Source organism: Wolffia australiana, chromosome 9 (genome assembly GCF_029677425.1).
Source record: "Wolffia australiana isolate 7733 chromosome 9, ASM2967742v1".
NCBI classification, from domain to species: domain Eukaryota; kingdom Viridiplantae; phylum Streptophyta; class Magnoliopsida; order Alismatales; family Araceae; genus Wolffia; species Wolffia australiana.
Genome location: NC_135843.1, coordinates 12,324,394 through 12,339,759, shown reverse-complemented (window position 1 = coordinate 12,339,759; position 15,366 = coordinate 12,324,394). Strand labels below are relative to the sequence as shown.

Sequence of the window (15,366 nt, the reverse complement as noted above, 5' to 3'; positions counted from 1 at the left end):
GTAGTTTCCTGATCTTGATCCTTGATTAAAATTCTTGTTGTAAGGGTGGTAAAATTGCCTTTGAACATATTTGGCCATAAGAGGAAATGCACTTGATTTTCTCTTTTAAGGATGTACCAAACAATCATCATGTGCCTTCAGACTTGTCAATATTTTCTCAAATCCCATGTGATCAGTATTTGCATGAATACTGATCACAATTTGTGAATACCCTGTGGGCAAACCTCGCAAGAATGTGTAAATTTTTGTAGCTTCATTTGCAGGGTGTCCCATGATTTCTAAGTCCTTTTAGCCGAATCTAAAGTGCTTGATATATTCATCCAAAACCATGGACCCTCTTTCGATATTGTGGAACTGCCTATTCAGCTCCAAGATTCTTGACTGTCTCCTTCTTGCAAAGGTGTTCTCCAGTTTTTCACAAGCCTCCCTTGCTTATTTTACTGTACCATCACTTGGTAGCACAGACTCAGAAATAGTTGAATGGAGAAATCCAGTAATTTGTTGGTCAGTTCTCCACCAATTCTCAAAATCAGGATTCTCAATGAAATTGCCTTGTTGATCTGAAATCATCAAGGGAGGTGGTGATCCATCTATAAATCTAATTAAACCACACCCATTTAGGAGTTCTAGGACAATGTTCCTCCACATCTTGTAATTGTCCATATCCAGTCAAACTGAGATTGTTCATCCTGGGGGGATTACAATTGGTACCGGAACGTGCGAAGTCACGATGAGCGCCATGCTTCTTGATACATAGGCAGTGGCAGAATTGTCTGCGCTGAGCTTTCCATCTGCCACACTTGCTAGGTGGCTCGGCTTTGATACCATCTTGAGAATCTTGAAATTGGACGAAGCAAGAATGAAGAAGGAAAAAGAAGAAGAGAGAAGAGAAGGAGAAGAAGACAGAGAGAAGAGACACCAGAGTAATCTTGATTAGGATCGTTGTATTCATCCACACATTTACAATTAAGTTGGTTGGTATTATAGTATTACAATGATACTAAATATAGTGAGTTGTTTGTTTTAATCATAGCCGTTAAAATTGGTATAACGGCTATACTAAAACAAATGTGAACCGTTGGATACAATGGATATGTTTCCTACATTAATATTTAATCCTGGCCATCTATGTTTGATCATGTCTATGCGATGTCCTCTATTAAATCATGCCCGTCTATTCTCTTAACAAGTTTAGTATACGTGGCATTTTCTTACAATCTAATCTAAGCCAAATAAAAATCTTAGAACTTTTAATTTTGTCGACGTTGTTATTTTCGCGCCAATCAAATAAAAAAATTTAATTTGTAATCTTACTCAGATATATATAGTGTTGAGTAAGGTCGTCTCCATGGGGATTGTCTCTTAGAGATAGAATTCAAACACCCCTAGGTGTTTGTTCTAATGTCTAAGAGACAACAATGAAGTATTTAATAGTGATTTGTAAATGAAGTCCTTTCAACAGATTTTATTTAGACATGTCCTTTCATATATATGTAGTAGATATATATTAGTGATTTTAGGAAAGTTTTACATAATTTTTAGAGCTAGTTTTGTAGGATAACTTTGAGGGTCAAGGCATGGAGTAATGGTGTTTGATAAAATGCCTTAATGAAGAAAAAAGATTATATGTGATTTTTCATAAGAAAGGAGATTTAATTTTACTGTATTTTATCGCAGGATGCATATAAAATAGGAAGTAAAACTTCTTATATTTATTAGATATTTTTTAGAATTTTATTTGGTTTAAAAGTATTTAAAATGGCGGTTTAAAAATTGTTTAAAGAGTTTGCATGAAAGGTATGTATTGAAATGCCTTAATGGAGATCTTTTATAGTTGGGCGTATGCTCGAAATCGAATCATTTCGATTTTGATTTTGCGGAGCTATATTGAGGATGAGTCATCAATCCTCGATTAAAATTCTAGTAATGCTATTCACTAAAAATTTGAGTTACCAGATTCTGCACCAGTTCGGGGTCGCCATCGGCTCCGGATCCCGTTGGGGTTCCACCCTCCTTTAGGTAATGATGGCAAAGCCCTCAACTATCTGCATTTTTTTCCTAGGTTTAGATAAATTTTCATCTTTTAAGCATAGTGCTTTCCCCTAATTTTCCTCATGGGTCCCATATAAGGAACCCCTATGTACTAGAAAGACAGATTTTCCCTTTTTGGGAGAAACAAATTTTTGGAAGAGAAGAGAGGTCAGAGAGACCTAGAAGAAGGCGGCTCCGCTGCCGCCGGCACCTTCCGGCCGCTCCGCGAGCCCAAGCCCCGCGCGCCACCTGCGCTGCCCACGCGCCGCTCGCGCCGCCCGCGCATTGCCCGTGCGCGCCCCGCACCGCCTGCGCGTGCCCTGCGCCGCCCGTGCACCGCCTGCGCGCCCTGCGTGCCGCCTCGCGTCGCCCGTGCGCTCGCGCGCCGCGCCGCCAAGACGCCGCCAGCGCCGCCAAGACGCCGCCGCGCCGCCGACGCCGCCAGCCGCCGCCCGCCGCCTGCGCGCCCCGTGTGCCGCCCGCGCCGCCGTGCTTTGAGCCGCCGTGCTCCGAGCTGCCGCACCCCGCGCCGCCGCGCCGCAGGCCGCCCGCGCCCGCTGCGCCGCCCCTCGCCGCACCCAGCCGCGCCGCCCGCGCTGCCCGCGCGTTGCCGCGCCTCGAGCCGCCGTGCTCCGCGCCGCCGAGCCCAGGCCGCGCCGCCGTGCGCCTGGCTTAGCCGACTGGCCCAATGGGCCAATCGGCCTATTGGGCCGGCACCAGCCGGCCAGGCCCATCAGGCCCAGCCGCTGAGACCGCGCCCCAAGGCGCCGTCTCCCGCGCCCCAAGGCGCCATCTGACTTAGCCGCCCTGGCCCGCGTCTCAAGGAGCCGCTTCTTTGGTCGCTGGGCGCGCCTCTCAAGGCTGCCACGTCAGCCCTAGGACCTTAAGTGGGCTAGCTTATTGGGCCTTCACCAATCCACTTGGCCTTCTAGGCCTGCTCCTGAAGGACCGCGGCCCAGACCAGGTCTCTTGCGGCCCAAGCCACGGCCCAGCTGCGGCCCAAGCCATGGCTCAGCCACGGCCCACTCCGGCCGCCGCCGCCGTCGCCGCCGCCACTGGCCCCCGCCGCCTCCGGCTGCCACTGCCTCCGACCGCTGCCATTCCTTTCGGCCACCGCCGATACCTCCGGCCGCCGCCGCCAGCTCAGGCCGCCACTGCCGCCACTCGTCACCGCCGTCGTTGCTGCTCGCCGTCGTCGCTGCTCGACGCCACCGCCCGCCGCTGCCTTTCAAGGTCGCTGCCGCCGCCGTCGTCAGGAGCACCGACACTGCGATGTCCGTCGCCACTGCACTGTTCACCGCTATCTTCGTCATCCGGCCGGCTGAACCACCCCGTCCACCGGTAGTCGGGCCCACCAGCGCCTCGACAACTATCCATGGAGTGTCGACCACGTGAAGATAGAGACACCCTTCGGCCCCAACGAATTGAGGACCCCGCTCTGGACCTTTCCGAGACATCCCACCGAAAGCGGGACGTGCCGTCCAAGATGATCGTCCCCGATCCGGATGAACGGACCACGCTCCCGCCGCAGGATATCGACAACGTCCGTCCTGCATCAGGTAAGCCTTCTTCTCCATCTTCCCCTCTTCTCCCTTGCTAATCCCCCTTCAGATCATGGGTCTGTCACAACCATTGACCGAGAGACCAAGGTGAAACGATAAGAAGACGGAAGATCTTCCCTCCATCGTTTTTATTTCAAAATGTCAATTCAGAGTTTCGGCGATGAAAGATGGATTTTTTGGCAACTTACAGTGCTTTATAGGTCAAGAACGGTCCAAAGACCTTCCCGACCGATGTGGGATCTTTCTGTCGTCGTCTCCAGCAATGAAACGGCGGATATCTACCTTTTCATCAGAGGAAAGTCTCCGGTGATGGAGACAACGGGGGGTGTGGGGGGGGGGGGGAAGGAGTGGGAAGGAACTGGTCAGGTTTATCTTTGCCCATCCAATCTTCTGTTAGAGGGTTCAACGGCTATGATTAAATCCTAGCCATGGACCCTCTTTAATTCCAGTGGACCCTGCTCTGTCAGTGGCGACATGCCAATGCGGCTTCCATTTGTCCGTGTTTGATTTGTCCATGTCGGTGTTCTGAAGAGCTGTCGCCTGAAAATATAAGAAAAGAAAAGAAAATTAAAAGCTGATCTAGACCGTTCAATTTTTAGAAAGAAGATTCATGGTAAAGATTATATCGTCATCTTAATAAAAGCCCGAACCGACACGGGCTTTGGGCCAGGTAGGCTCGAAGCTTGGTCGGGTTTGCTCTTACTTTTCTTAAGATCGCGGCGCGATGGGCCGCGATCCTACTCTCATTCGCACGTGGCCCTGCCTGATCTCTTTTGAAAAAAAATGATGTTATATAACAATCCCATATTGCTCGGTTTATGAAGCACGAATAATATATAAATTCCGCCATTCCTTCTAAAGCAAATTGAAATGACTCCTACTTACCTTTGGCGATGGCCGACAATGCTACATTTCTGCAGTCCTCCTTTTTGTTGTGGCTCCATATTTAAATAATAAAATAAAGATTACCATGGGGGCCGCTTTGAGGGGCTGGCCTTGGCTGCACTGCGGGTGACGCCTGTGGCTGCGGTTGTGGCCGCGGGTGGCGCCTGCGATGCATCAACCTTGACAGCTCCATTGGGAGCCTCTTTTTCATTTATTATGTAAATATTTTTAATATTATTTTTCTTTTATTATTTTTTATTTGTTTATTTTCTCTACTTTCTACTTAATCAACAATTTTCATAATATTTTTTAGCAATGCAAAAACTCATTAAAAAAAATGACATTTTACGTCATGACTGAATAATTGCATGAAAGTAGAAGTTAACATAAAAATTCATCTTCATTTCATTAAATGACTTCATAAACCCTTAAGAACTGCTGTTTTGCAAGCATGATCAATGACTCGTCACTAAGCATGACCGCATACCTCGCTAAGAACATGGTCTTCAAAGACAAACAGTCATCTCCTCCTAAAAGGCTACTCTTACCTTCATATCTTCCGATTAACCGATAATCTATGCTGACTTGGTTTTTTTCTTGACCTATTTAAACCTGAACTTATAAAACAACTCATTCAATATTAACTATCCAACAACCCTTATGTCCTTGTCAGGCGCAACAACATTCAAACCAGTCATACATCAATAACCTTGTAGTTATAGAGTTTAATAATGTCCCTGCAATACATTAGACATGAAAATTAGCAAGTTCTACTAATAAAACGATCAACACGCTGAGTTCTGACCTTCGTCCGCAGACAAAACTCATCTAGTTCCTAGAGAACAATGGACGCCATGTTCTCCCCGTCGTGCTTGCCGACGATCTCCCGGATGGCAAGAACCCGCTCTCTGTACGTCCATGTCTCGTCCACCCAGTGGACGGTGATGCCTAGCAATCCGGTCCCGTTCTCCGTAGTCCACGCGTCTACGGTCAATGACACTCGAGCCATAGTCTCCCATAGCTTCCTCACACCAAGTTTCATTTGGCCATGCATTTGGATAGTCCACTTCTTGATGACCTTCGCACTTGGAGGATCCAAGTCGATAAACGTCGCATAACGCCACATATCCTTCAATGCGACGTTGTCAACAATGCTCCAGGGTGAATCTGTCAGGCATCCGAACCGTGCAATGAAATTCTTCGTCTCAATTGGATTGTGCACTCTAATCGGCCCCCGTCGGCTAGGCTCTCCCTGTTGTCTGCTCCGCATTCTGTCAGTGATGCGTGTCTGACCACATTCTTTAGAGACTTCGCCCTTCAGTTCGGCATGACGAGCTAGATGGCATGATTTGAAGTGGCGCCAAAACACATTTGTGCTTCTATCGGCTTGCCTCTTAATGGGTCTCCTCTTACTATGCGGGTTCAACTCCCGGCACAGTAAGCATATATAGTATCCATCTTCCATCAACTCAAAGTAGTCAATGATGAGGGAACGATTTGTACGAGACTGACTTTGTACGGCACGGGAAGTTCCCCCCTGGGTACGTTCGGGACCTACGACTTTTGACCCAGCTCTTTCCGGGGCTAGATCACTGACTCCGGTTGGATTCATGTTTCTGATGACATAAATTTGATGAGCTAAATTCAACAGTCCGCCATCACATGATGCCAAAGTGCAATTTATACTATGAGTTACGTAACGGATGCAATGAATATGACCGATTAGTGAACATTAAATCAAAGGTGAATGAAAAATATAGATAGAGGAAGAAAGTTATATGTACACAAGGAAGAAAATAAATAAAACCCAAAGAGGGTAAAAGATGACAAAATTTAAGACGAAGAATTGGAAATAAGTTAAGAGGGGAAGAGAGAGAGAGAGATGAAAAGGAGGGGGATAAAAATGTAGAGTAGGAAAATGAGGAAGATGAATTGAGAAAGAAGAAGAAAGAAATAAGGACGTCTGATGTGAAACTGAAGAAGAAGAAGACGAAATAAAATCAATAGTCTCGAAGTAGTAAATAAAGCATGGAAGAGAAATAGGGAAAAAATAAAACAGTAGAGTGGGAATTAAACGAGGAAGACGAAGGCCAGATAAGGGTTTGAGGAGGAAGAAGAGAACAGAAACATAGAGGACGAAAAAGAGTGAGGGTAAGAAGAAGAGAATACAACTGGGGACTAGTAACATGTGGAAAATGAAGAAGACGAAAAAAGGAAGAAGAGGAATATGGAGAAGATGTGAAAATCAAGTAAAAGAGGAGTTTGAAGAAGTTGAGGAGGGGGAAAATGATGGCTCGAAGGGAGAAGAAGAAAATGAGGACGTTGCATAGGAAACAAAGAAGAAGCCGACGAGGAGAAAACAACATAAGAGAAGTAGAAAAACATAGAAGAGGAAAACGAGGAAGAGGAAGAGGGAGAGAATGAATAGGCAGCATAGGTAATTACACGGGGAAGAAGAAGGGCAAGAGGGAGAGAGAAAGGGAGAAAAAAAACAGTGGAACAGGGAAATGAAGAAGAGAAGGGGGAAAATTTGGGTAGAGGAGGAAGAAGGCTAAAAAACAGGGAATTGCACTGTGGAATAGGAAAATGACAGTGGAGTGATTCGAGAAAAAAGAAGAATAATGATAATATGGCAAAGAAGTGAAGAACAGATTTGATGAAGAGAATAAAAAACAGGCAGAAGATGACAAACGATGGATACAGTAATAATAATAACATGGAGGTTGAAAGAAAAACAGAGAAGCAGAAGAAGAGAAAACAGCAGAAAAGAAGGAAAAAACCAGAGAAGAAAAAAAAGAGGAAGAGAAAAAGGGAGTGAATAAAGCAGAGCAACAGGAAAATGAAGAAGAGAAAGGGGAAAATATGGGTAGGAGAGGAAGAAGGCTTAAAAAAAAAAGATGGTAAGAAAGAGAAAAAAGAAGAAGAACTATGGCAAAGTGAAGAACAGAGTTGATGAAGAGAATAAAAAACAGGCAACTTACTCTATCTATCTCTCTATCTCTCTATCTCTCTATCTCTCTATCTACCTCTCTTTATCTCTTTTTATCTACCTCTCTCTATCTATCTATCTCCCTCACTCAATCTTTTGCTGTTATACATTGTCATTGGTATTGCGACAGGAGAAACTAGAGCTTTTGAGTAAGTTGAGAGAATACATTCAAAATTGCTGCAAAAAGCTACTTGTGGCATTAATCTTTATGATATGTTGCTAAGTTGAAAATTTTCCTACTCGTCCTTGTGAAAACTTGAGTAAGTTGCAAATAATACATTCAGAAACACTTTGAAAAGCTACTAATTCCATTAATCATTTTCATATGTTGACGCTTTGAAATTTTTCCTTCATTTCATGTAAATTTTATTTTATCATTGTATTCTACTAGGATCCCCCAACTAGATCAATAAAATTGGCAAGTCTGAATTCTTAAAATTGCAGGTCTTTGTACTTTTAGTCAGATGTGAAGCTTAAAAAAAAGACTGAATTAAAAAAAAACCTTCGGATTTGCAGAAAGAAGTAATCAGGGATAAAAACATATCATATACTCAACGTACGTTTGAGTGACCGATTCAGATTATATATAATACTCGTGATTCTCTTTATGCAACGCAGCAGATAGACAAAATAAGATAAATATCTGATAAAGGACGTTGAATGGGAAAACAGAGTAGCAGAAGAAGAGAAACCAGCAGAATAGAAGAAAAAAACCAGAGAAGAAAAAAAAACGGAAGAGAATAGGAAGAAGAAGTAGGAAATTTATCGATGAAGACAATGGGCAAAGATGATTCGAATAGGAAGAATATACAGAATTACAGAAATCAGAATTTTGTCAGAATTACAGAACTCAGAATCAAAATTACAGAAATTGGAGAGTACCTACGACTCTGCCGTCCGTCGACTCCGCCGGTACCTACTCCACCCGCCGCCGCCGTTGCCCACTCCCGCCGTTGCCCGCTCCTGCCGCTGGCCCCTCCCTTTGGATTCAAACCTTTAAAAATAAAATCGATGTACATTTCATAAGACTTTTTAAACTTATGTCTTATGAAATTCGATGCGGATATCAAAAACCGATATTCGCATCCGATATCCAATACCGTCATCTGTCCCCCTGACACGGAAGACGGATGCCGGTATCGGACGGATGCCGGTATCGGATTGGCACTGTAGCAACCGATATCCGATACCGATATCCGGTATCCGGATACCGGAGAAAAAAAGATACCGAAAATTTCATTTCCGGTATCCAATTCAGCATCTGTCCCTATAGCGGTACCCGACGGGCGAACCCGTCTCGATGAATTTGATCATGAGGGGGATTCCGAGGAGGAGAGGCAGGCGGAAAGGGCGAGGGTGGCGCGGCGGCACTGCTCGCGCTTAGCCTCGGTCCCGGCGCTGGAACACATGGCGCGCACGGCCTCGGCGTGGGCAGCGCAGCGGGGCTGCTTGGCCAGCAGGCACTCGGCGAGAGCGCGGTTCAGGTTACGGCAAAGCACGTCGCGCGCCCACGGATCGTTTCGGGCTCGCCGGACGCAATCGGAGAGCGAATTCTGAAGCCGCCCGCACCCTGTTCTTCCGGCTTCTCCGCCCACGCTGACGACCATCGTTCGCTCTCTCTCCTCCCGTCCGCCTCCCGTTGGATTCGTGGCCTTGGGATTCAGAGCAATAGAGAGAAGAGATAGAGAGAGGAGAGGAGAGAAGATGGAGAGGGAGAGAGAGGGAAGATAGAAAGAGAGGAAAGAAAGAAGATAGAGAGGGAAAGAGAGAAATAGAGAGAGAGAGAGAGAGAGAGAAAGTGAGGAATAGAGAGAGAAGATATAAAGACAGAAGACGCAGAGGGGCAGAGAGAAATCGAGATAGAAAGAGAGGAGAGAGGGAGAGAGAGAGAAAATAGAGAAGGAAAGAGAGGAATAGGGAGCGAAGATAGAAAGAGGGTCAGAGAAAAGAGAAGACGCAGAGGGAAAGAGAGAAATCGAGATAGAAGATAGAGAGAGAGAGAGAGAGAGAGAGGGAGAGAAGATAGAAAGAGGGTCAGAAAAAGAGAAGACACAGAGGGAAAGAGAGAAATCGAGATAGAAGATAGAAAGAGAGGAGAGAGAGAGAGAGAATAGAGAGGGAAAGAGAGGAATAGGGAGAGAAGATAGAAAGAGGGTCAGAGAAAAGAGAAGACACTGACGAAAAGAGAGAAATCGATAGAGAGGATAGAAAGAGAGGAGAGAGAGGGGGGGGGGAGAGAGAGAGAGAGAAAATAGAGAGGGAAAGAGAGGAATAGGGAGAGAAGATTGAAAGAGGGTCAGAAAAATAGAAGACACATAGGGAAAGAGAGAAATCGAGATACAGAGAAGATAAAGAAAGCCAGAAAGAGCGAGAGAGAGAGAGAGAGAGAGAGAGAATAGAGAGGGAAAGAGAGAAATAGGGGGAGAAGATAGATAGAGGGTCAGAAAAAAAATAGGGGTTATATCACGGTGTGGCCCGAACTTTTTCGAAAATTCGAGTTACAGCCCTTACGTTTTTTTTGCCGCGACACAGCCCGAAGTCCCATTTGGTCCGCAGCCTGTGACGTGGAGTCTACGTGGCTGCCAGGTGGAGTTCCGGCGGAGTCCACCTAGGCGGAATCCACGTGGCAGCCGCGTGGATTCCACGTCACTGCGCGATTTGAAGAAAGAAAGATTTTAGCCCGCCCAATGTGAGTCACCCGGGAGAGAGCTGAGAAAGGCGACGAAGGAGAAGGAGACGGTGGAGAAGGAGGAAGAAAGGGCGCGAGGGAGAAGGGGCTTCCGCGCTGATCAACGTCGTTGGCGCCGGAATCGTTGCGAGCACGCCCTCGCCCTCGCCCTCCTCGATCGGCTGAAGCGGCCGCCCTACTCTGTCGCGTCGACGGTCCTCACCTACAACACCGTCATCAACGCCTGCTCTCGGGCCACGGAGGTGCCCTGGGATAAAGAGGAGATGGGCGAGCTAAATTCATGCTCTTCCATACCCATTCGTTCATTTGCGCTTGCTGTTCTAGGGTTCATTGAAATTTGATCTTCAATTCTTCTTCCTCGCCGATTCTTTTTTGCTTTGGGAAGAACACTGACTTCCGATAATGATGTCAAAGTGGCATCATCTGTTGATAATTTTGTTAGTAGCAGCGAAGAACCTAGAGAAATTTCAGAAATGACAAGGACATCATCTGACGAATCTGATCCCAAAGAGGGCAATGCTCCCCAACAAGATAAGGAGATCTATGACCAAGATAACTCAAATGTTGGCCAAGATAACTTGGAGGTGGATCAGGGGAAAAAAGAAAGCGTCTGGAAAGGGAAGGATAATGATCATGCATCTGAGCCGGTGGATACTTCAGGCACCAATAAGATACATGACCATAAAAGTGACAGAATGCCTGAGAAATTGCTTGAACAGCTTGACGAGGTTCGTTTATCTCTTTCCGTTTGTTGGCATTGGAATTTGAATGATTAAATGAATTCATGGATGATTCTAAAATGAACTTTAAATTGTATTTAAAATGCTGTTATTCGATTCTAGATTCAAAGCCAAATACTTTGGAAAATTGGCTTTGATTCACAAGAATCACTAGCATAGTTTTCTAACATTGTTTAGCACATAATAAGAAACATTTTATCCAACGTATTGACTTTGATGAATTTGAGCCTTTTGCTGCTAAACAATGATTTTTCTTGTTGTCAGGCACAGTTTCTGGTAAAAAGTGCAGTCTCTACTGGTCAATCAAAAGAAGCAAGACTAGCAAGGGTGAGTTGGCTGTGTACTCTTAACCTTTTATCGACTTGTTTCTTGTTTTCCCTTGTACATTTCTAGACTAAATCCAAAAATTTTCATTTGTTGGTTGAGTGTGCGTCCTCTACTTTTGATATCTTCTGTGCATAATATAATGCCAATGCCACCCAGCAGGGAACATTGTTGAAAAAATATCTTCAGTCTCAGCTCAGTTCTTTCTTTTATCTTCAGCATATTATTTTCCTATCCTCTTCCCCAAATTTTCGCACCTTATTTTAGGAGCCAGCCCTTCGTTTTTACGTTCTGACCATAGTTATTTCCACTTATTTTATTCATTTAACGTCACAATGTCAGTCTTCTCACCTTGATATCCTAACTAATGCTTGGAAACAGGTTTGTGCCGGGCTATCGTCTCGGCTTCAGGAGTACAAGGCTGAGAACGCTCAATTGGAAGAACTCCTCATGAGAGAGGTAGATTCTTCAACGACGGATTTGCTTCCATACTTGCGCAAATGTAGATTCTTCAAATAACTTCTTTTTACTTTTTATCTGCTGTTTATCAGCGAGGACGCAGTAGTTCATATGAAGCTTCCATCAAACAGCTAGAACAAGATTTATTATTGGCCCAAATGGAAATGAGTAAAGTGGAGTCAAGTATGGGTGATGCGCTGACCGCTAAAAATGCAGAAATCGAGAAGCTTGTTGGTTCTATAGACGCTTTCAAGAAACAAGCATCAACAGCAGAAGGAAAACTTGTGTCCTTACAGGTTTCCTGTCTTTACTCTTTTTCCTTTGTAGCTTATGAATTACATTTTAAGACGGCTCCACCATCCAAGAGACATCTATACTTTTTCTGTCAACTGCCTCCACAGGGTTTTGTGGAGCACTTTTGAATGAACTTTTCCCCATATTAAATATGAACCTCGGATGCAACATATGGACTCACTTGATAGAGTGCTCCTTGATATTAAACTAACTCCACTCTTAGATTACACTAGTGTCTCCCTTTGTAGGACTGTTCTTTGGCTTTGGCTCAACTGATTGAAACAATTATCGTTCATTTTAGTGCGTTCTTCTAATAATTCATGTAATGATTGGAAAAGATCTCATTTGCAGAACTTCCCATTTTGAACCAGGCAAATATGGATGCTTTGATGAGAGGTCGTGAACTTAGTGAGACAAGGGTGATACAGGTAGTTCACTGCCTCTATTATTTTTTAAACGATACTTGGGACTAACGATATTTTTTGAACTGCAAAATATTCTTTGACTCTTCTGTTCGTCATATTTCTCGTCTTCTCTTTCTTCTCTGACAATCTTATTTTATTCGCCAGGCGCTTCGTGAAGAGCTCGCTGCAGCTGAGCGCAGAGCAGACGAAGAGAGGATAGCGCATAATGCCACCAAGATGGTCTAAGCAGCATCTATGAGAATGTCTTCTGTTCACTTCTTTGTTTCTGTTTCTTGGTTTAATTTTACACATTTTATTTTTGAAGGCAGCCGTAGAAAGAGAAGTTGAATTGGAACACAGAGCTGTGGAGGCATCAAATGCACTTGTAACAATGCAGGTACGTCGTTCTGATATTCCATTTGAAGGTATCTAGGTGTATGTGCTGATGAAGTGGCCACCGCTCTTGTATAATGTGAATTCTCTTTGGGTCATTCTGACCATTTTGCTCTGCGCATTCAAAATTCTTCCACGTCTCAATGTTTCTCTAGTGTTCCCATTGTAACTAGTAAGCAGTTAAGTTGACATAATAATTGATATTACAAGTTTCGAGAATGCCTAATATAAATATGCATTATAATATCTGTGATTATTGTGGTGCTTTACAGCCAGGTTATGCATATATGATCAATTATAATAAATTTACTTAAATTATAATGCACGTGATGCATTCATTGGGTCTGATTCAGCTAGAAGAAGGGGGGGGGAGGGGGAAGAATAAGCAGGAGAGATTGTGTAGAGGGCTGGCCAATATGGGAGAGGCTCCATATGCATGGGCCTAGTCAATACCGCAGAAGCTTCCTAGGAAGTATTCAGGCGTTGATACGGCCACTGCATTCTGTGCCAGGTGAGACGAACAACTATATTGCACCATGCGTTTATTATTAATAAACAGCATTTCAATAAAGTTAAACATTATTCTTGATTGGCAATTTGAATTTAAAATATGTTCTTGCTGGGTGAGAGCAGGGGACGGTGAAGGAGGCATTGAAATGACGGGGAGCATGCAGCTTATCAGCTTATCAGAGAGCTAATGACGGGGAGCATGCAGCTCGACCATGCCTAGAGGTTGACCCAGCACGGACCGGAGGTGGCCCAGAGGTGGACTGCTTGGCTCGACCCTTCCCGCCCCCTTTGATGTGCCCCAGGCGTTCAATGAGGCCATATCAATTTTGCCGACATCTCGCAAGCATGATGGATCACTTGTATCGAATTGTGAATGAGGACGTATCATTTTCGCAGACTTGTGAATTATATTCTGTTCTGTGACTCAATTTTGAGGTCGCGAGGAACATAATGAAATATGTTTTATTGGAAGACAATTTCTTGGTTTATTGGAGAATACGTACTATAAGTAGGCATGACACTGGCCGATTTAGTTCGTAAGAACCTATTGTTTTACTGTGAAAACATGGGCCACGACGAAGAAGAAGGGCGAACAGGAAGGACGAATAAGTACCGAAATGCATGGATTAATCAACGGCGATTCAGAACGGCGAACATGAACGAGAATTCTGTGGAATTGGATAACAAAGTTTGTATTATCAACCGAGAACTGAATCCTGTTCTACAAATGTTTGTTTAGGGCGAGCGATTAATAAGCTTGAGCGCGTTGTGTTTCATAGCCGAATTGCAACTTCATCGTCGATGGTCTTCGACAATTGGCAGCTATGTAGCTTCCTGAGATCCCTACATGATTAGTGAAACAAGTTAATTGGTTAACATTCGAAAAAAAACGATGACACATGTAAACAAAGTTAGACATAAAATTGAAACTGTACCTGGCCTCCAGCTTCCATTTTTGGTTGGGTACATGTCTTCCGATTATGCCCAACTTGGTGGCAGAGGGAGCACGTCATGTGCAGGCCTCTCCTCGACAATCTATGTACTGTGGGTTCTTTATCAGCGATGTCAATCCTCCTCTTCAGCTTGGGCCTTCCAGGTTGTCTCCTCACAAGAGGAGGGAATACATAGCTCCCATCAACTTCATCCAATGTTCCTAGAAGCTTCGTGCGCGCCTCGGCTCTGGCTCTATAGCATGTTTGTTTTGAAACAGTGATTCCGAACATATCATTTATTTCCCGCATCATATCTGTCACCTTCATATCCAAATTCATTCGAATTTTCTCCAAGAAGTGTTTCGCAACCCAGTGATAATCAGCTTGGCTATTCCTCGGCGTCCTGCTGCACATATGAGTATCATTAAGCGTTTTCACAACAAACGCCTCTCTCCTAGCATCCAAACTAGCATATATCCTCCACGGACAGTTTCCCTTGCAGACGACCTCCACTTTCTGGTCACCGGACCTCGGAAAAGTGATGTTGAATCCGTTCCAAATAGCGTGGTCCTTCACAGCTGCCCTAAATTACGACGCCGATTCAAACTTCATGCCCACTTGAAATATAAAACTCTCATTGGGGCATCTCGGATCATACGTATTGCCCCTATATCTGTACCTTCGATTTTCATCATCGTCATCGGTACTATCGGGGGTTAACATATCATCCTCTGAATCGTCATACTCGCTATGATCTACCAATTCGTCATTCCATTCCTCACCGGAATATTCGTCTGGTGCACTTAAATACACGTCACTTTCCTCAACTTCCTTACAGATATCATATTCTGAGTCATCATCGCTATTATACTCAAAACCGAACACCTTGCACTCGTCATCGGCCCTGTTAAGTGACGGATGGTAAATAGTAATAGAACATGCATTAACACCATAAATTTTCGTCATGCAGGTTTATAAAAAGATTATACAACCCACAGACATATTTATAACTCTGCAGAGAGTTCAACGCCAAAAAAAGTACATTACCAATTTTAAAAATAATTTGAATCATCAACGCGAAGAGGGTTAGTATTGCGATGTGCAAATATATCTCAAATAACATTGGAAATAATTAAAAATTAAAATTATAAGAC

At 44.3% G+C, this 15,366-nt stretch overlaps 2 protein-coding genes across 3 annotated transcripts; one reads left to right on the top strand and one right to left on the bottom strand.

Moving 5' to 3' along the window:
* Positions 1–3,683: 3,683 nt before the first annotated feature.
* On the bottom strand, positions 3,684–8,781 carry LOC144707471 (uncharacterized). 2 transcript variants are annotated; one of them, XR_013582477.1, is made up of 3 exons: positions 8,350–8,781; positions 4,297–6,094; positions 3,684–4,133 (listed from the first exon to the last, which is right to left on the bottom strand). XR_013582477.1 is itself a non-coding variant. In XM_078580590.1 (2 exons), the coding sequence occupies exons 1-2, from the start codon at positions 8,571–8,573 to the stop codon at positions 5,314–5,316; spliced, it is 1,005 nt and encodes a 334-aa protein (XP_078436716.1). In that variant the 5' UTR covers positions 8,574–8,781; the 3' UTR covers positions 3,684–5,313. The 2 variants fall into 2 exon arrangements, 1 of the variants encoding a protein (XP_078436716.1); XM_078580590.1 differs by having other exon boundaries at positions 3,684–6,094.
* Positions 8,782–9,718: 937 nt separating this feature from the next.
* LOC144707473 (golgin-84-like) lies at positions 9,719–12,375 on the top strand. Its single transcript, XM_078580591.1, has 5 exons — positions 9,719–10,884; positions 11,161–11,223; positions 11,602–11,679; positions 11,772–11,975; positions 12,325–12,375. Exons 1-5 carry the CDS (start codon positions 10,630–10,632, stop codon positions 12,337–12,339), a joined length of 615 nt encoding a protein of 204 aa, XP_078436717.1. The 5' UTR covers positions 9,719–10,629; the 3' UTR covers positions 12,340–12,375.
* Positions 12,376–15,366: the final 2,991 nt, after the last annotated feature.

Bases quoted from the DNA above. Each gene is read 5' to 3' on its own strand.
- LOC144707471 (XM_078580590.1), bottom strand. From the start codon at position 8,573: ATGACGGTATTGGATATCGGATGCGAATATCGGTTTTTGATATCCGCA. The intron at 6,095-8,349 runs GTACTCTCCAAT...TTATGTCATCAG, and splicing joins GACGGACGGCAGAGTCGTAG to AAACATGAATCCAACCGGAG.
- LOC144707473 (XM_078580591.1), top strand. From the start codon at position 10,630: ATGACAAGGACATCATCTGACGAATCTGATCCCAAAGAGGGCAATGCT. The intron at 10,885-11,160 runs GTTCGTTTATCT...TCTTGTTGTCAG, and splicing joins TGCTTGAACAGCTTGACGAG to GCACAGTTTCTGGTAAAAAG. The intron at 11,680-11,771 runs GTAGATTCTTCA...GCTGTTTATCAG, and splicing joins AAGAACTCCTCATGAGAGAG to CGAGGACGCAGTAGTTCATA.